Raw genomic sequence first — 20698 nt, 5'->3', positions numbered from 1 at the left:
ACTCCTCTTATGACACTGGGTCACCGGACAGATCTGGGAAAAGTTCCAGAATGGAGATTGAGGTGCCTGGCATCGGAGGTTGGGACAGAGAGGGGGGCACTCCACACCACCACCGTCCAATAGTTGAGGTTAAGGAGCCGTTGCAACCCTCCGGCATCATGAAAACGAACACCTCCAGGTGCTGTATTGCACCAAATGGAACAAGCTATGGGGGGGGGGGGTTTCCTCCACTCTTACCTGGTCCCGAGGCGTCCTGCTCGGTCCTCGGGGAAAAACATGACCTTCCCGTACATGCAAGGGGTGGCTACAATAGCCAAGGGGCTGATGACCCCAACTATTGCGCGAACGCATGCCTCTATGGCCACCGTAGGTTGAGCTTGGCACTTGCCCTCCAGCTTCCAGGTTAGCAACTGGATTTGTGGCGGGACTGTGGAAGTAGTGGAGGCCGAGGAGGCACGATCCCCGCATAGGCTCAGCAAATACACAATCCGTACTCCCACCCTGGGATGACCACACCGATGAAAAAGCAGAGGTTCTCCGTGCCAAAAGAAGCCGCTGGTGTGGGAGGTCTTCAGCCCTGGAGGGGCTCAGCAAATACACTGTCTACCAGATCCCCACAATGGGACAAGCACACCTGATTGAAGAAAAATGCTTCGTGCTCGCTGAAGGTAGTTAATGGGTGGGAGGACCAGGCCGGTCAGGGCCCTCAGACCGGGAGGAGCCCAGCAATTAAGCAGTCCATCAGGATCCGAAGAAAGACAACTCTAAAGTCTACACTGAGAGTGCCTGCATCAGATTGGCAATGCAAAATTGCCCCTTAATATCCAATGGTTAGGTAGGGTCGCAGGGGAGGGGGCCAGTGTACTCTTTCAGAGGGTCAGTGCAGACTTGATGTACCAAATGGCCTCCTTCTGCACTGTCAAGATTCTATGAGCTCCAACAACTCTTGAAGCTCAACACCATCCAAGACAAAGCAGCCCACTGAATTGCTACTCCTTCCACAAACATTTAATCCCTCCACCACCAACAGCGGCAGTCATGTGTACCATTTACAAGATGCACTGCAGGAACTCCTTAGGCTGCACCTTCCAAACTCACAACCACTACCATCTAGAAGGACAAGGGCAGCAGATACCTGGGAACCCCACCACCTGGAAGTTCCCCTCCAAGCCACTCACCATCCTGACTTGGAAATACATCACCATTCTGTCACTGGGTCAAAATCCCGGAATTTCCTCCATAAGTCAATGCACACCCACAGTTCTGAGTATGGAAACCAGTAATGAGCTTCAAATCATAAGTAATACAGAAACTATTTGTAAATATGTGGAAAATCTTTGGAGAAAAGCTGGAAGGATAAGGGCAGGATGGCCACTCATACTGGTGACCACAAACCAAGTTTAACGAAAAACCGCACAGCACAGTATTTAATTTCCAACACTGTACACATGCACAAGCAGGACTGCCCACACCTGGTTTTGGACCAGTTTAATGCTCAACATCCCCAACGCTAGTAATTGTTTGTGTTCAACTGGCAATTTTTAACCATCATGCTGTGAAATAACCAATTGAAAGACAACATACAAACCCTATAAATTCTCACACTCGAGTCCTCTTTAGGACTTGGTCAAATGTGGCAATTCTAATTATAGCAGAATAAACCATTGCATTGAATGATGGATCACATGTACACATTAAGCTAGTCGACATCTGCACTCCACCTACAGCTTAATGGAAAGGAAAAATGTTCATGTTGAGCAGAGTTAGAATACTTTAAAATGTTAGATATTAAGTACACAATGAAGTAGTGTTTTACTTTCCTCAAGTATCTGTCAGTTTGGCCCAATAATTAAATTGACTTTGACCAACTGCACTCAATAGTGATTTTTTTTCACGAAATAACATTTAAAAAATGAAGCCAATTTTTATTGTCCTCCTTCACCAACCTGCAGATAGTAGTTCACCCGACTCCTCCCCAGCACCCAAAATAAGCACTCCAGAGTGGTCTACCCAACAATATCTTGGAGGAGGAGCCCCCCCCCCCCCCCCCCCCCCCATCACTTTTCTCTTGTCCCATTCTGTTCAACCATTGAGCAGCATCAAGTTTCATATCCACCAACATTTGGGCTCTGGATTGTCAAATCTCTGCTCCCCTTAGGATCACTGCCAATGCCTGCAAGATCCATGCACCCCAACTTACAATCCAATGCCATTTTTTCAACTTCTACTTTTCTTTTGGAAGTTTAATCCATCTCCAGATCTTTGTTGTTTTTCAAATTACGGCCATTTGTCTCAACCATTGTTCACCAATGTGATTTTCAAATGATCCATTTGTGATCTGTAGTTGGCTGTATTGATGTGGCTATCCCAGTGGTCATGATGTGGAGATGCCGGCGTTGGACTGGGGTGAGCACAGTAAGGAGTCTTGGACTTTAAGTCGTAGACTTTAACCTGGTGTTGTAAGACTCCTTACTATCCCAGTGGTGATCTTGCCTGTACTACTCGATTTGTTGTCACGGACATCATTTCAAATGCCATAACAGTCTGTGACAAAGCTGTTCATGGCTAATTAATTTGACTCGAAACGTTAGCTCTTTTCTCTCCCTCCAGATGCTGCCAGACTTGGAGATTTTCCAGCATTTTCCCTTTCGTCTCAAATCTGTAACTGTTCTCGTTCAAGGATCCCCAAGCTGTCTACACTTCCATCATTCCCTATTCAGTGAGCATCTGATAGCCCTCAACAATAGGCTACAGCCTCTTTCTCCATCAGTCTCACTTTTCTCCAGTTTAAAAATCAATACTGCTTGTGAATGCTACCAGATTAATTCCAGATTCACCAGATCCTTCCTGTTACCGAAAGTATCTTTAAAAATAGTTTTGACCCTTCATTATCACAATTCCTCGATTACTGGGCAGCACGGTGGCGCAATGGGTTAGCCCTGCTGCCTCACAGCACGGAGGTCCCAGGTTCGATCCCGGCTCTGGGTCACTGTCCGTGCAGAATTTGCAAGGGCTGGTTTAGCACAGGGCTAAATCGTTGGCTTTGAAAGCAGACCTAAGGCAGGCCAGCAGCACGGTTCAATTCCCTTTACCAGCTTCCCCGAACAGGAGCTGGAATGTGGCGACTAGGGGCTTTTCACAGTAACTTAATTTGAAGCCTACTTGTGACAATAAGCGATTTTCATTTCATTTCACATTCTCCTCGTGTTTTACGTGGGTTTCAGCCCCACAACCCAAAGATGTGTAAGGTAGGTGGATTGAACACGCTAAATTGCCCCTTAACTGGAAAAAAAATGAATTGGGTACTCTAAATTTATAAGAAAAAAAATAAATAAAAATAATTCCTCGATTCTCTAGTCAAATTATCACTTATAGACGGCAATCAAACACAGGCCTTTGCAGAGCTGCACTGGTTGCAGCTTATGGGGTCATCACTTCCAACCAAGTTGCTTGTGTAAGTGTGTAGATTTATAGAAGAATTTACTAATGTTGCTTTTATTCAAAATCACATTCTGAAAACAAGCAAGTGTCCTGTGTGAACATTTTACAAGAACTTGACAAGTATGGATGATACGTTTCTGAATTGATCTTTTTTTTGTAAAAATATCCTTCACGAAAAGGTCCTAACAGAAATTTTCAATTGACACTCAAATACTTCACAAACAAAAAAAAAAATACACCAGAGGAAACCATTTACAGATAACTTCAAAACGCAGTCATTGTCAGTTACTGGTTGCATAAATAGTGATCTTGCATCTGACCATTGAATGCTGAACAGGTTGAAAATCTAACAGGAAATTACTGCAATAGTTTTCATTAAGCAATTCAGTTCATTACGTTGGTCCTGTACCACAACAGTGCCCTTGTGAATCCACCGCTTCACTATCATTTCAGACTGTATACCAGTGGCTGATTAAAGTACGGCCAGGGCTACAAAGCAGGCCTAGCAAAAGTTATGGAGAGCCAATCTGAACATGTCATTTGTGCAGATCCACTTGTCATTATCATTTTTCAGAAGGAATAACTGGTGAAATCCCATCACGGGGTCATCATCCACCTAAAAGGGAGACACAAAAGATTTGAATTAGTTGAGGTTATTTAGTGGAACAAAAAGAAAAATTAACCTTTCATTAGATTTGTACAGCACTATTTAAAAAAAAACACAGTACTGGTTAGCCTCAGAGTCAGAGAATTGCAGGTTAAAGTTCTACTCTGGAGCAGCAAATCCAAGCCGATACTCCAATGCAGGAGTGCTGCACTGCAATGGAGAGTGCTGCACTGCAATGGAGTGCTATCTTTCAGATGAGACGTTAAGCAGAGGCCTGATCTGCACTCAGCAGGTAACAAGAGACCCCATGGCACCACTCAAGTGCTCTCTCGGATGTCTGTCCAACTGCTCTCCTTCATTAAATGCTTAAAAAATCATTTAAAGTGCATTAGGATCTTTTATGGCCATACCATGAATACATCTTTTTAATGGCAGTTTTACAAAAAAGATGACTGCAGAATGATACGGCAATGTATAAAATAATTTAAATTTCCTGAGTGGCATGAAAATTAAATTAACTCTACATTTGAATGCAAAGCTATCCATTTGCGGAAGATGGTTGACAACTTGTTAATCGAGTACTCATTTTATTAAGGCAATAAGATCAACACAATCGATCTAGACTGCATTCAAACCTTAGGACACAATTAACAGCAACATGTGCAAGTTACTGTCACTGTAAACGGACTCTTTATAGTATATAAATATATATTCAAAAAAGTCCAAATTAGGTATGCAAAATGCTTGAAACACTCAAGTACACCTATGGTACAGGTGGCAAATCCACCTAATCGTCACATTTTTGGACCGTGGAAGGAAACCGGAGCACCCAGAGGAAACGTGACGGCGTTCACAGCAGCGCGGAAACTCTGTCCCGCGATCGGAGAATCGCGCCCTGCATGTTTCATTAATTCCAATACAAGAATTAGATAAAAGTTAATTCAAACAAACAGTAGATTCCTTTGGCACAAAATGTAAATCTGGAGCAGAAACTGAATTGACCAGAAGGGTGTACTTTGGAGGCTTCTTTTTCCGTGTTTAAAAGTATGTGCATAAATTTCACACTGACTGCAACCAATAAAGATTTGCATTTATAAAGCGCCATTTGCATGGAAAATCAAGGCACACCAGCAAATACACTTGGCTAATTCAAATACACTTGGCTAATTCAAATACACTTGGCTAATTCAAATACACTTGGCTAATTCAAATACACTTGGCTAATTCAAATACACGCGGCTAATTCAAATACACGTGGCTAATTCAATAACAAAATTCATGGAATTAGAACGAGGCATTAACTTTGTATAATCGATGCAGAAGCAAAGGATAAATTATAAGTTCAAACATTTCCATTAATCGTCTGGTTAATTACATTTCTTGGTAATTTCTGACCAGCTTTGTGCTTCTATTTAAATATCCAAGCTTTGGCACTTCCGAAATGAAAAAATTATACAGTTGAGCAGTGCATCAAGACTACTCAATTGGCTGTTGGAACAGTCGATCAAATTGCTCGCGTGACGAGTGCAAAAACAGCTCAAAAGCTCAATGTATACCAGGGGGGTGTTACGTAACCTCTGGCAGAAGTGACTCCCAATCACCAGTCTCGCACCAAAGGCAGGACTGAACCATTAAGCGTTCCTGCAAAAGCCATGCTGAACAGATACACAACCAAAGAGTTCGGCTTTTGTCATGGAATTAAATCCAATTCAGCTGCTGAACCAATTCCCAACTGACATTTTAATTTCAGCATAGTAGGAATTGGTCACATCACATCTGAAAATGGGTTAAACAAGGGGCAGAATTTTCTGTTATTGGCCAAGGTGTGAAACCCGGCGTGTTACTTGCAGGCCGCACAGCCCGCCTTTTGTGCCACATTTTGAAGCACTCTGCAGAAGAAATCTCCTGGTGTGGCCCACGCCGTCACGCTGGCGGGTTGGGCCTAATAGAGCTGGCAACACCAACCGTACAGAGGTCAGAGCGTCCTTGATCTGTGATTTTTAAAAAATTATTTTTATTCTCCTCCTTTTTCACCTTGAACTGTGATTTAAACCATTCACTACCCACCCTCTCAACAACACGCGCAAGAGGCCCCCCCACCCGGACAGGCGCAAGAGGCTCTCTTCCCCCCCCCCACCCCGGACAAGTGCAAGAGGATCCCCCGACACGTGCAAGAGGGCCCCCCCCCCCAGACAGGCGCAAGAGGCCCCCCCCAAATATGCGCAAGAGGGCCCCCCCTGGATAGGCGCAAAAGGCTCCCCCCCCCAAACCCAGACAGGCGCAAGAGGCTCTCCCCCCCCCCCCCCCCCCCCGGACAATGCAAGAGGATCCCTCGACATGCGCAAGAGGGCCCCACCCCCCCGATATGCGCAAGAGGGCCCCCCAAACATGCACAGCGGGAACCTCCCTGCCCCCCAATATGTAGAAAGGCAATTCTCACCCCCCCCCCCCCCCCCAATAAAAAGTGGAATCCCCAAATGGAGCTCCCCAAAAGGGCCCACGGCATTGCCAGGGGGAAGTACAGAATGCTGTGTACTGCCCAGCCACGTCCCACTCCCCCCAGGGAGGCTATAATTAGCTGTGCGCCCCCAGCAGGTTCCCTTCTCCTGGTTCCCGTTTTTGAAAAGCAGTTTTAATACTTGCGAGCATGACCGTTTTTTCCAAATGTGAGTGGGTGGGGATTCCCTCATCCTGTCAGTGGCAAGGGCAAGGAGTGGGGAGAATCGGAAAACGAGATCTCACCAGCAAGGTTCTTCTTTTCAGAGTCTTGCGGGATTTTGCAGCCACGTCGCCCTGTGCACTCCTGGCGAAAGTGGGCACAGAATCACAGCAACTGTCTTTAAATTATCACGGATTCATTGGTTTGGTGGATTGCACTAGAGATTCACCAGAATGTTACTACAGCTATGACAAGAGGACAGGCTGCCTGTATTTCTTTGAGCAGAAGGAGTGACCTAATTGAGGTGTTTAAAATGGTTAAAGGATTTTGCTTTTTGTTGCATGGAGGGGTGGGGGGGGGGGGGGGGGGGGGGGGGGGAGAGAATCTTAATTAGGACCAGGCTGTTAAAGGGTGAAATCAAGGACTTGAGTATTGATGAGAAAAAAAAATGCTGTTGAATCTTTTTGTCCTGCACTCATCAGAACAGGTAGGCAAGAATACCAAATCCCAAAGGTAACAACCTGTACTGCAGAAGAAAAGATCCGATTGGTTAACAAGTGGACTCTGATTGGTAGCGGTGGTTACTATGGAGAATGCACTGAGGACAGTTAACTGCCACGTTATTGTTTAAATTCAAACCAACCAGTCGACTGATTGGTCAAGGTCTTGCCATGGGGAATGAACCAAAGTATGGCTGTCCCCAAAATTGTTTAGTTGGAAAAGGCGTGCACCTCTGTCTGCAAAAGACAGCCCTGTATGTGAATATATGTAGTGCTTAGTGTTATGGGCCAGGGTTTAGAGAACCCCAAAGTGTATCATGGAGTTCACCTGACCCACAACTTTTAATAGATTGTGGTATGGGGAGCACATGGCCCACTCTACAGGTGTGGTACAGCAGAAATGGAAAAGTATTTTTTAAAGCAAAACAATGAACTCAAGTTAACCTTTTTAAAACATAGTGAACATCTCAGCAACCATCAATTCAAATACAACCCCCAAAAGAATATAACACTAAATAATCCTTAATAATTTCCTAAACAACATCCAGAAGACAAAAGAAACACCTTTTAACAGAAGCACATTAGGTTTACATTCACTATTGAGAATATTTATAATTCTGAATTCACCAAATGATCAAGTGATAATCTTTTCAGCACAGAGCACCTGCTCTGTCTGGCTTCAGCTCCAACACTGAAAACAAAAATCTAAAACACACCCTGCAGCAAGCAGCCTGAAACAAAAGTAAAAAGCTGACAGACAGCCCAGCTCCACCCACACTCTGACATCACTGCAGTAATATGAGCAGCCAAACATTTCTTAAAGCGGCATTCTCATGACACCTCCCCCACCAAAAAAACCCATCAACTTTAAGATGGTTTCATTTTTCACCATCCTTCAAGAAAGACATACAGTAAATATACTTTTTTGTTTCAAAAAACAAACACACGTAAACAGGTATAATAATGTAGTCCATTTATTTTCCTTCTTCCTCGAACTGGAATCCTTCCTGATTGACGGTCTCTGAACAAGAAGGTCTCTGCATGATCCGTCCATTTCGCTACGCCTTGGCATTTCTCTTTAAAGTCAGATACTTTAGTTCAATCTGATTGCAGAGTGCTTTGTAATTCTCCAACACAGGAGCATTGGTTATCACAGCTTTCAGGCCGTCAAATGCCTTTTGAAAGTCCGCTGTCTACTGAAATTTTCGACGTTTCTTCAGCAAGTCCATCAGTGGAGCAATCACGCTACAAAACCTTTGCACAAGTGTTCGATCAAATCTATTCATGCCAAGAAATCGTATTATTTCCCTTTGTCTTGAGGGTATTGGAAACTCGTCAAGGAAAGTGACGTGGGCTTTTCCAAATTCACTTTTAACTAGGTTTGTCAGCAAACCCGCCTCCTGAAGTCGATCGAATAACTCCATCAGATATTTCAAATGTTCTTTCCATGTCTGGCTGAAAATGACCAGATCGTCGATGTATACCGCACAATAGGGTAATCCTGAAACAACTTCGTTAGTTAACCGTTTAAATGTGGCTGGTGCGTTTTTCATGCCAAATGGCATAACTTTGAATTGGTATATACCATCTGGAGTCACAAAAGCTGAAATTTCCTTTGCTCTTTCGGACAAATGTACCTGCCAGTAACCTTTAAGTAAATCCAATTTGGAAATAAAAGCTGATTGTCCCACTTTCTCAATGCAATCCTCTAAACGTGGGATAGGATAAGAGTCTGTTCTTGTAACTGCATTAACCTTTCTATAGTCCACACACAACTGTTGGGTACCGTTTGGTTTTGATACCAATGGGCGAGCTCCATTGGCTGCAACCCACTTCAATTATGCCATTTTTAAGCATACTCTCAATCTCACTGTTAACCTGTGCCAATTTTAAAGGGCTAAGTCTGTATGGATGTTGTTTGATTGGAACAGCATTTCCCACATCTACATCATGTATAGCCATTTTAGTACTTCTTAATTTAGCTCTACAAACTTGCCCAAGTGATATCAATAACTTTCAGGACAGTCCGTTTTTCCTCTGGAAGGTAACTCAACAATTTATCCCAATTTTTAAGAACATCCTCGTTTCCCAATTTAGTTTGAGGTATGTCAAATTCACAGTCATCTGGATTTGGTTCATAACTTTGAGTTAGAATCATTAAAAGAGGCCCATTTCAGAGGCTAGATTCACAGTATAAAAAGAATCCAGCTACAGTGCAGACTTTGTTTGCACTGGAGTGCTGAACTTGGTGCATTTGAGTGCTACAGTGAGAGTTTCGTGACTGAGGGAGTTAGGCGAGAAGGGAGCAAGGTACTCCTTTCATTTCATTTCCGTAAAGAGCGAGAAGGGAGCCAGGAGTTTACAGAGTGCAGCTGACTGGAAGCAGAGTCGGAGGGCGGAGGTCCAGTTGGTCTACAGGGCAGCTATATTCTGCAAAGTAAGAGGGGATGGAGGCTAGGGCCGTTGCATGCTCCTCCTGTAGGATGTGGGTGGTGAGAGATACCACCGGTGTCCCCGCTGACTATACCTGCGGGAAGTGCACCCAACTCCAGCTCCTCAGAGACCGTGTTAGGGAACTGGAACTGGATGAACTTCGGATCATCCGGGAGGCAGAGAGGGTTATCGAGACGAGTTACAGGGAGGTAGCCACACCCAAGGTACAGGGTAAGAGTAGCTGGGTTACAGTCAGGGGAAAGAAAACTATCGGGCAGACAGTGCAGGGATCCCTCGTGGCCGTTCCCCTTCAAAACAAGTATACCGTTTTGGATGCTGTTGGGGGGGGGGGGGGGGGGGGGAAAGAGAATGACCTACCGGGGGAAGGCCCTAGCGGCCAGGTCTCTGGCACTGAGTCTGGCTTTGGGGCTCAGAAGGGAAGGGGGGAGAATAGAAAAGCAATAGTAATAGGAGATTCAATGGTTAGGGGAATAGATAGGAGATCCTGTGGTCGCGAGCGAGACTCCTGGAAGGTTTGTTGCCTCCCGGGTGCCAGGGATGTCTCGGATCGTGTCTTCAGGATCCTGAAGGGAGAGGGTGAGCAGCCAGAAGTCGTGGTGCACATTGGTACCAACGACATAGGTAGGAAAATGGGTGTGGAGATAATAAACAAGTTTAGGGCGTTAGGCTGGAATTTAAAGGCCAGGACAGACAGAGTTGTCATCTTTGGTTTGTTGCCGGTGCCACGTGATAGCGAGGCTATGAATAGTGAGAGAGTGCAGTTGAACACATGGCTGCAGGAATGGTGTAGGAGGAAGGGCTTCAGGTATTTAGATAATTGGAGCGCATTCTGGGGAAGGTGGGACTTGTACAAGCAGGACGGGTTGCATCTGAATCAGAGGGGCACCAATATCCTGGGACGGAGGTTTTCTAGTAGTCTTCAGGAGGGTTTAAACTATTTTGGCAGGGGAATGGGAACCGGATTTGTAGTCCAGCAACTAAGGAAGCCGATATTCAGGATGCCAAAGCGTGTAGTGACGCAGTGGGGAAGGTAACACTGACAAAGGAGAGTACTTGCAGGCAAGGAGATGGGTTGAAGTGTGCATACTTCAACGCAAGAAGCATCAGGAATAAGGTGGGTGAACTTAAGGCATGGATTGGTACTTGGGACTACGATGTGGTGGCCATCATGGAAACTTGGATAGAAGAGGGGCAGAAATGGTTGTCGGAGGTCCCTGGTTATAGATGTTTCAACAAGATTAGGGAGGATGGTAAAAGAGGTGGGGGGGGGGGGGGGTGGTATTGTTAATTAGAGATAGTATAACAGCTGCAGAAAGGCAGTTCGCGGAGGATCTGCCGACTGAGGTAGTATGGGTTGAAGTCAGAAATAGGAAAGGAGCAGTCACCTTGTTGGGAGTTTTCTATAGGCCCCCCCAATAGCAGCAGAGATGTGGAGGAACAGATTGGGAAATAGATTTTGGAAAGGTTCAGAAGTCAAAGGATAGTAGTCATGGGTGACTTCAACTTCCCAAACATTGAGTGGAAACTCTTTAGATCAAATAGTTTGGATGGGGTAGTGTTTGTGCAGTGTGCCCAGGAAGCTTTTCTAACACAGTATGTAGATTGTCCGACCAGAGGGGAGGCCATATTGGATTTAGTACTTGGTAATGAACCAGGGCAGGTGATAGATTTGTTAGTGGGGGAGCATTTTGGAGGTAGCGACCACAATTCTGTGATTTTCACTTTAGTAATGGAGGGATAGGTGCGTGCAACAGGGTAAGGTTTACAATTGGGGGAAGGGTAAATACAATGCTGTCAGACAAGAATTGAAGTGCGTAAGTTGGGAACATAGGCTGTCAGGGAAGGACACAAGTGAAATGTGGAACTTGTTCAAGGAACAGGTACTGCGTGTCTTTGATATGTATGTCCCTGTCAGGCAGGGAAGAGATGGTCGAGTGAGGGAACCATGGTTGACAAGAGAGGTTGAATGTCTTGTTAAGAGGAAGAAGGAGACTTATGTAAGGCTGAGGAAACAAGGTTCAGACAGGACGCTGGGGGGGATACAAGATAGCCAGGAGGGAACTGAAGAAAGGGATTAGGGGAGCTAAGAGGGGGCATGAAAAATCTTTGGCGGGTAGGATCAAGGAAAACCCCAAGACCTTTTACACATATGTGAGAAATATGAGAATGACTAGAGCGAGGGTAGGTCCGATCAAGGATTGTAACGGGAGATTGTGTATTGAGTCTGAAGAGACAGGAGAGGTCTTGAACGAGTACTTTTCTTCAGTATTTACAAACGAGAGGGGCCATATTGTTGGAGAGGACAGTGTGAAACAGACTGGTAAGCTCGAGGAGATACTTGTTAGGAAGGAAGATGTGTTGGGCGTTTTGAAAAACTTGAGGATAGACAAGTCCCCCGGGCCTGACGGGATATATCCAAGGATTCTATGGGAAGCAAGAAATGAAATTGCAGAGCCGTTGGCAATGATCTTTTCGTCCTCACTGTCAACAGGGGTGGTACCAGGGGATTGGAGAGTGGTGAATGTCATGCCCCTGTTCAAAAAAGGGAATAGGGATAACCCTGGGAATTACAGGCCAGTTAGTCTTACTTCGGTGGTAGGCAAAATAATGGAAAGGGTACTGAGGGATAGGATTTCTGAGCATCTGGAAAGACACTGCTTGATTAGAGATAGTCAGCACGGATTTGTGAGGGGTAGGTCTTGCCTTACAAGTCTTATTGACTTCTTTGAGGAGGTGACCAAGCATGTGGATGAAGGTAAAGCAGTGGATGTAGTGTACATGGATTTTAGTAAGGCATTTGATAAGGTTGCCCATGGTAGGCTTAATCAGAAAGTAAGGAGGCATGGGATAGTAGGAAATTTGGCCAGTTGGATAACGAACTGGCTAACTGATAGAAGTCAGAGAGTGGTGGTGGATGGCAAATATTCAGCCTGGAGCCCAGTTACCAGTGGCATACCGCAGGGATCAGTTCTGGGTCCTCTGCTGTTTGTGACTTTCATTAATGACTTGGATGAGGGAGTTGATGGGTGGGTCAGTAAATTTACAGATGATACGAAGATTGGTGGAGTTGTGGATAGTGAGGAGGGCTGTTGTCAGCTGCAAAGAGACATAGATAGGATGCAGAGCTGGGCTGAGAAGTGGTAGATGGAGTTTAACCCTGACAAGTGTGAGGTTGTCCATTTTGGAAGGACAAATATGAATGCGGAATACAGGGTTAACGGTAGGGTTGTTGGCAATGTAGAGGAGCAGAAGAGATCTTGGGGTCTATGTTCATAGATCTTTGAAAGTTGCCACTCAAGTGGATAGAGCTGTGAAGAAGGCCAATGGTGTGCTAGCGTTCATTAGCAGAGGGATTGAATTTAAGAGCCGTGAGGTAATGATGCAGCTGTACAAAACCTTGGTAAGGCCACATTTGGAGTACTGTGTGCAGTTCTGGTCACCTCATTTTAGGAAGGATGTGGAAGCTTTGGAAAAGGTGCAAAGGAGATTTACCAGGATGTTGCCTGGAATGGAGAGTAGGTCTTACGAGGAAAGGTTGAGGGTGCTAGACCTTTTTTCATTAGAATGGAGAAGGATGAGGGGCGACTTGATAAAGGTTTATAAGATGATCAGGGGACTAGATAGAGTAGGCAGTCAGAGTCTTTTTCCCCGGGTGGAACAAACCATTACACGGGGACATAAATTTAAGGTAAATGGAGGAAGATATAGGGGGGATGTCAGAGGTAGGTTCTTTACCCAGAGAGTAGTGGGGGCATGGAATGCACTGCCTGTGGAAGTAGTTGAGTCGGAAACGTTAGGGACCTTCAAACAGCTATTGGATAGGTACATGGATTATGGTAGAATAATGGAGTGTAGATTAATTTGTTCTCAAGGGCAGCACGGTAGCATTGTGGATAGCACAATTGCTTCACAGCTCCAGGGTCCCAGGTTCGATTTCGGCTTGGGTCACTGTCTGTGTGGAGTCTGCACATCCTCCCCGTGTGCGTGGGTTTCCTCCGGGTGCTCCGGTTTCCTCCCACAGTCCAAAGATGTGCAGGTTGGGTGGATTGGCCATGCTAAATTGCCCTTAGTGTCCAAAATTCTATGATCTATGATTAACCTAGGACAAAAGTTCGGACCAATATCATGGGCCAAAGGGCCTGTTCTGTGCTGTATTTCTCTATATCAAAACCTCCTCCTTTTTCTCTCCTTCCCTTTTAAAGTACCTTTTAAACATATTCACATGACACACTCAGTGAGTCTTCCTTCTGTCTGGTGTTTTTACCACAATTCACCTCATTTAATTTCCTTTCAATCTGATATGGTCCACAAAACCTAGCTTTTAAAGATTCACCTACCACTCGTAACAACACTAAAACTTTATCTCCACTGGCAAAACTACGAACTTTGGATTTCTTGTCCGCGACCCTTCATCACATTTTGTGCAACTTTCAAATGTTTTCTAGCCAATTCACCTGCTCTATTTAATCGTTCCCCAAAATTTGACACGTAACCCAATAATGCAAGTTCTGATTTCGCACCCACCAATTTTTCCTTAATCAATTTAAGTTGTCCTCTTACCTCATGACCAAAAATTAGTACAAAAGGAATAAATTTGGTTGACTCAATAGGTGCATCCCAAACTGCAAACAGTACGAATGGAATTTCTTGATTCCAATTCTCTGGATATTCTTGACAATAAGCCCTCAACATTGTCTTTAATGTCTGATGCCACCTTTCTAACGCTCCCTGCGATTCTGGATGGGACACAGTTGATTTAAGTTGTTTTATTCTTAAGCTATCCATAACTTCTTTGAATAACCTAGAGGTAAAATTCGATCCTTGATCCAATTGTATTTCTGTGGGTAGTCCATATCTAATAAAGAATTTAAGTAACACCTCCACAATCCTCTTAGCTGTAATATTGCATACTGGAATGGCCTCTGGAAACCTAGTAGACACCTCCATTATCGTCAAAAGATATTGATTTTTCACTTTTTGTTTTAGGAAGTGGTCCTACGCAATCAATTAGGACCCTTGAAAAAGGTTCCTCAAATGCTGGAATGGGTATTAAGGGCGCTGGTTTTATCACTGCTTGAGGTTTCCCTATCACTTGACATGTGTGACATGATTGACAAAATTTAACTATACCTTTATGTAGTCCAATGTAGGACATTGAAAAGAGCGCAAGAGGAGAGACAGCTGGGACATTGAAAATAGCGCGAGAGGTAAGACAGCCGGGACATTGAAAACAGCGCGAGAGGAGAGACAGCCAGGACATTGAAAAGAGCGCGAGAGGTAAGTCAGCCGGGACATTGAAAAGAGCGCGAGAGGAGAGACAGCCGGGACATTGAAAACAGCGCGAGAGGAGAGACAGCCGGGACATTGAAAAGAGCGCGAGAGGTAAGACAGTCGGGACATTGAAAACAGCGCGAGAGGAGAGACAGCCGGGACATTGAAAAGAGCGCGAGAGGTAAGACAGCCGGGACATTGAAATGAGCGCGAGAGGTAAGACAGTCGGGACATTGAAAAGAGCGCGAGAGGAGAGACAGCCAGGACATTGAAAAGAGCGCGAGAGGTAAGACAGTCGGGACATTGAAAACAGCGCGAGAGGAGAGACAGCCAGGACATTGAAAAGAGCGCGAGAGGAGAGACAGCCGGGACATTGAAAACAGCGCGAGAGGAGACACAGCCGGGACATTGAAAAGAGCGCGAGAGGTAAGACAGTCGGGACATTGAAAACAGCGCGAGAGGAGAGACAGCCAGGACATTGAAAAGAGCGCGAGAGGTAAGACAGCCGGGACATTGAAAACAGCGCGAGAGGAGAGACAGCCAGGACATTGAAAAGAGCGCGAGAGGAGAGACAGCTGGGACATTGAAAAGAGCGCGAGAGGTAAGACAGCCGGGACATTGAAAACAGCGCGAGAGGAGAGACAGCCAGGACATTGAAAAGAGCGCGAGAGGTAAGACAGCCGGGACATTGAAAAGAGCGCGAGAGGAGAGACAGCTGGGACATTGAAAAGAGCGCGAGAGGTAAGACAGCCGGGACATTGAAAACAGCGCGAGAGGAGAGACAGCCAGGACATTGAAAAGAGCGCGAGAGGTAAGACAGCCGGGACATTGAAAAGAGCGGGAGGGGACACATTGAGAGCGGCGGGGTGCCAGTGGGAGCAAAGATAATATAAGGCGGGAACCGGAAGTACGACCCGCGGACTTCTGGGAAGGATTTTCTCCTAGCCAATAAATTGTGGTGGAGAGGATACCCGAGACACTACACGTGTAGTGTCTCCCACCCGCCCTCCTCCTCTAACCTAATAATAAGACCCATTGGGGTGAGCAGGTAAGTGCTATATTATATTATTATTTTTTTATTTGTTTTATATTTGTTTACCAGAACTTGGTTGAAATTAAGTGGGATGGCAGGGAAGGTAGTGCAATGTTCCTCCTGCAGGATGTTTGAGGTGAGGGATGCCGTTAGTGTCCCTGCTGATTTTACCTGCAGGAAGTGCAGCCAGCTCCAGCTCCTACAAGACCGAGTTATGGTACTGGAGCTGGAGTTGGATGAACTTCGGATCATTCGGGAGGCAGAGGTGGTCATAGATAGGAGCTTCAGGGAAGTAGTTACACCAAAGACTGGAGATAGATGGGTAACTGTAAGAGGGACTGGGAAGAAGCAGACAGTGCAGGGACCCCCTGCGGTCATTCCCCTGAGTAACAAGTATACCGTTTTGGATACTTGTGGGGGGGACGACTTACCAGGGGTAAGCCATGGGGTGCGGGACTCTAGCATGGAGTCTGTCCCTGTTGCTCAGAAGGGAAGGGGGGAGAGGAGCAGAGCATTAGTAATTGGGGACTCAATAGTCAGGGGCACAGATAGGAGATTTTGTGGGAGCGAGAGAGACTCACGTTTGGTATGTTGCCTCCCAGGTGCAAGGGTAAGTGATGTCTCGGATCGTGTTTTTCGGGTCCTTAAGGGGGAGGGGGAGCAGCCCCAAGTCGTAGTCCACATTGGCACTAACGACATAGGTAGGAAAGGGGACAAGGATGTCAGGCAGGCCTTTAGGGAGCTAGGATGGAAGCTCAGAGCGAGAACAAACAGAGTTGTTATCTCTGGGTTGTTGCCCGTGCCACGTGATAGTGAGACGAGGAATAGGGAGAGAGAGCAATTAAACACGTGGCTACAGGGATGGTGCAGGCGGGAGGGACTCAGATTTCTGGATAACTGGGGCTCTTTCTGGGGAAGGTGGGACCTCTATAGACAGGATGGTCTACATCTGAACCCAAGGGGCACCAATATCCTGGGGGGGAGATTTGTTAGTACTCTTTGGGGGGGTTTAAACTAATTCAGCAGGGGCATGGGAACCTGGATTGTAGTTTTGGGGTGCGAGAGATTGAGAGTAGAGAGGTCAGGAGCACAGATTTGACTTCGCAGGAGGGCAGTGTTCAGGTAGGTGGTTTGAAGTGTGTCTATTTCAATGCCAGGAGTATACGAAATAAGGTAGGGGAACTGGCAGCATGGGTTGGTACCTGGGACTTCGATGGTGTGGCCATTTCAGAGACATGGATAGAGCAGGGACAGGAATGGTTGTTGCAGGTTCCGGGGTTTAGGTGCTTTAGTAAAGTCAGAGAAGGGGGCAAAAGAGGGGGAGGTGTGGCGCTGCTAGTCAAGGACAGTATTACGGTGGCAGAAAGGGTGCAAGATGGGGACTCTTCTTCCGAGGTAGTATGGGCTGAGGTTAGAAACAGGAAAGGAGAGGTCACCCTGCTGGGAGTTTTCTATAGGCCACCTAATAGTTCTAGGGATGTAGAGGAAAGGATGGCGAAGATGATTCTGGAAAAGAGCGAAAGTAACAGGGTAGTTGTTATGGGAGACTTTAACTTTCCTAGTATTGACTGGAAAAGATATAGTTCGAGTACATTGGATGGGTCGTTCTTTGTACAATGTGTGCAGGAGGGTTTTCTGACACAATATGTTGACAGGCCAACAAGAGGTGAGGCCACTTTGGATTTGGTTTTGGGTAATGAACCAGGCCAGGTGTTAGATCTGGAGGTAAGTGAACACTTTGGAGACAGTGACCACAATTCGGTGACCTTTACATTAGTGATGGAAAGGGATAAGTATACCCCGCAGGGCAAGAGTTATAGCTGGGGGAAGGGCAATTATGATGCCATTAGACATGACTTAGGATGTGTAGGTTGGAGAAGTAGGCTGCAAGGGTTGGGCACACTGGATATGTGGAGCTTGTTCAAGGAACAGCTATTGCATGTTCTTGATCAGTACGTACCAGTCAGACAGGGAGGAAAGGGTAGAGCGAGGGAACCGTGGTTTACCAAAGAAGTGGAATCTCTTGTTAAGAGGAAAAAGGAGGCCTATGTGAAGATGAGGCGTGAAGTTTCAGTTGGGGCGCTTGATAGTTACAGGGAAGCGAGGAAGGATCTAAAGAGAGAGCTAAGACGAGCAAGGAGGGGACATGAGAAGTCTTTGGCAGGTAGGATCAAGGAAAACCCAAAAGCTTTCTATAGGTATGTCAGGAATAAAAGAATGACTAGGGTAAGAGTAGGGCCAGTCAAGGACAGTGGTGGGAAGTTGTGTGTGGAGGCTGAGGAGATAAGCGAGATACTAAATGAATACTTTTTGTCAGTATTCACTCAGGAAAAAGATAATATTGTGGAGGAGAATGCTGAGACCCAGGCTATTAGAATAGATGGCATTGAGGTGAGTAGGGAAGAAGTGTTGGCAATTCTGGACAAGGTGAAAATAGATAAGTCCCCGGGGCCTGATGGGATTTATCCTAGGATTCTCTGGGAAGCCAGGGAAGAGATTGCTGAGCCTTTGGCTTTGATTTTTAGGTCATCATTGGCTACAGGAATAGTGCCAGAGGACTGGAGGATAGCAAATGTGGTCCCTTTGTTCAAGAAGGGGAGTAGAGATAACCCCGGTAACTATAGGCCGGTGAGCCTAACATCTGTGGTGGGTAAAGTCTTGGAGAGGATTATAAAAGATACGATTTATAATCATCTAGATAGGAATAATATGATTAGGGATAGTCAGCATGGTTTTGTGAAGGGTAGGTCATGCCTCACAAACCTTATCGAGTTCTTTGAGAAGGTGACTGAACAGGTGGACGAGGGTAAAGCAGTTGATGTGGTGTATATGGATTTCAGTAAAGCGTTTGATAAGGTTCCCCACGGTCGGCTATTGCAGAAAATACGGAGGCTGGGGATTGAGGGTGATTTAGAGATGTGGATCAGAAATTGGCTAGTTGAAAGAAGACAGAGTGGTGGTTGATGGGAAATGTTCAGAATGGAGTTCATTTACGAGTGGCGTACAACAAGGATCTGTTCTGGGGCCGTTGCTGTTTGTCATTTTTATAAATGACCTAGAGGAGGGCGCAGAAGGATGGGTGAGTAAATTTGCAGACGACACTAAAGTCGGTGGAGTTGTAGACAGTGCGGAAGGATGTTGCAGGTTACAGAGGGACATAGATAAACTGCAGAGCTGGGCTGAGAGGTGGCAAATGGAGTTTAATGTGGAGAAGTGTGAGGTGATTCACTTTGGAAAGAACAACAGGAATGCGGAATATTTGGCTAATGGTAAAATTCTTGGTAGTGTGGATGAGCAGAGGGATCTCGGTGTCCATGTACATAGATCCCTGAAAGTTGCCACCCAAGTTGATAGGGTTGTGAAGAAGGCCTATGGTGAGTTGGCCTTTATTGGTAGAGGGATTGAGTTCCGGAGCCATGAGGTCATGTTGCAGCTGTACAAAACTCTGGTACGGCCGCATTTGGAGTATTGCGTACAGTTCTGGTCACCTCATTATAGGAAGGACGTGGAAGCTTTGGAACGGGTGCAGAGGAGATTTACCAGGATGTTGCCTGGTATGGAGGGAAAATCTTATGAGGAAAGGCTGATGGACCTGAGGTTGTTTTCGTTAGAGAGAAGAAGGTTAAGAGGTGACCTAATAGAGGCATACAAAATGATCAGAGGGTTAGATAGGGTGGACAGCGAGAGCCTTCTCCCGCGGATGGAGGTGGCTATCACGAGGGGACATAGCCTTAAATTGAGGGGTAATAGATATAGGACAGAGGTCAGAGGTGGGTTTTTTACGCAAAGAGTGGTGAGGCCGTGGAATGCCCTACCTGCAACAGTAGTGAACTCGCCAACATTGAGGGCATTTAAAAGTTTATTGGATAAGCATATGGATGATAAGGGCATAGTGTAGGTTAGATGGCCTTTAGTTTTTTTCCATGTCGGTGCAACATTGAGGGCCGAAGGGCCTGTACTGCGCTGTATCGTTCTATGTTCTATGTTCCAGGCCAATAAAAATGTTTTTGGATTTAGCTTAAGTTTTCCTTATTCCCAAATGACCTCCCACTGGTACCTCATTTGAAACTCTCAACACCTCCTTTCTATACCCTACCGGCAATACTACTTAATGAACTTCTGTCCACTTTTCATCCACTTGCATATGTAAAGGTCTCCAATTTCTCATCAAGACATCACTTATACGGTAATAACACTCTGGTATCCATGCAGATTCCTCTTCTATGTATGCTTTCTGATACACGCGTTTTATTTCTATATCTTTCTGTTGTAACTCCGCCAATTTTCCTGAACTAAAAATATCTGCCTCATCCTCCACCTGTTCTTGTTCTTTTTCAACCATCTGAGCAAAAATCGTTTCTGATAATTGCACTTCAACGTCGTCTTCACTGTTCGATTTCTCCTCTCGTCTTAACCTGTGACTTTGCGACCTTGTTACTACACAATCCGGAAAAATCCCAGGATATTCGTCCGTCAACATTTCAATTGTCTGATTTTCCACTGGCTTATCAACCACAGTAGGCATCACTTCCACCTGCGATCCAGCTATATCATTACCCAAGATAAACTGTATTCCTGGACAAGATAGCTTCTCTATTACTCCAACTACCACTTCACCACTCTTCACTGGACTTTCCAACCTTACCTTATATAATGGAACACTACTCCTCTCACGCTGAATTGCACATATCACCACCTTTTGTGGCAACATTCTTCCCAAACTGCACAATTCC

At 45.6% G+C, this 20698-nt stretch overlaps 1 protein-coding gene across 3 annotated transcripts in view; it reads right to left on the bottom strand.

Annotated features, from left to right (window-relative positions):
• Window positions 1-3479: 3479 nt before the first annotated feature.
• The window catches only part of LOC119965963 (nuclear transport factor 2-like), a 43445-nt gene continuing 26226 nt past the window's right edge, over window positions 3480-20698 (bottom strand). For all 3 annotated transcript variants that reach the window (XM_038797004.1, XM_038797003.1, XM_038797006.1), the window contains exon 5: window positions 3480-4057. In XM_038797004.1, the coding sequence (XP_038652932.1) occupies window positions 3944-4057 (114 nt within the window). In that variant the 3' untranslated portion in view covers window positions 3480-3943. The remainder of the gene's footprint in view (window positions 4058-20698) is intronic.

The sequence above is a fragment of the Scyliorhinus canicula genome, chromosome 5 (genome assembly GCF_902713615.1).
Source record: "Scyliorhinus canicula chromosome 5, sScyCan1.1, whole genome shotgun sequence".
Lineage (NCBI taxonomy): Eukaryota > Metazoa > Chordata > Chondrichthyes > Carcharhiniformes > Scyliorhinidae > Scyliorhinus > Scyliorhinus canicula.
The sequence above is the reverse complement of the archived record's forward strand: the minus strand, read 5'-3'. Positions and strand labels throughout refer to the sequence as shown.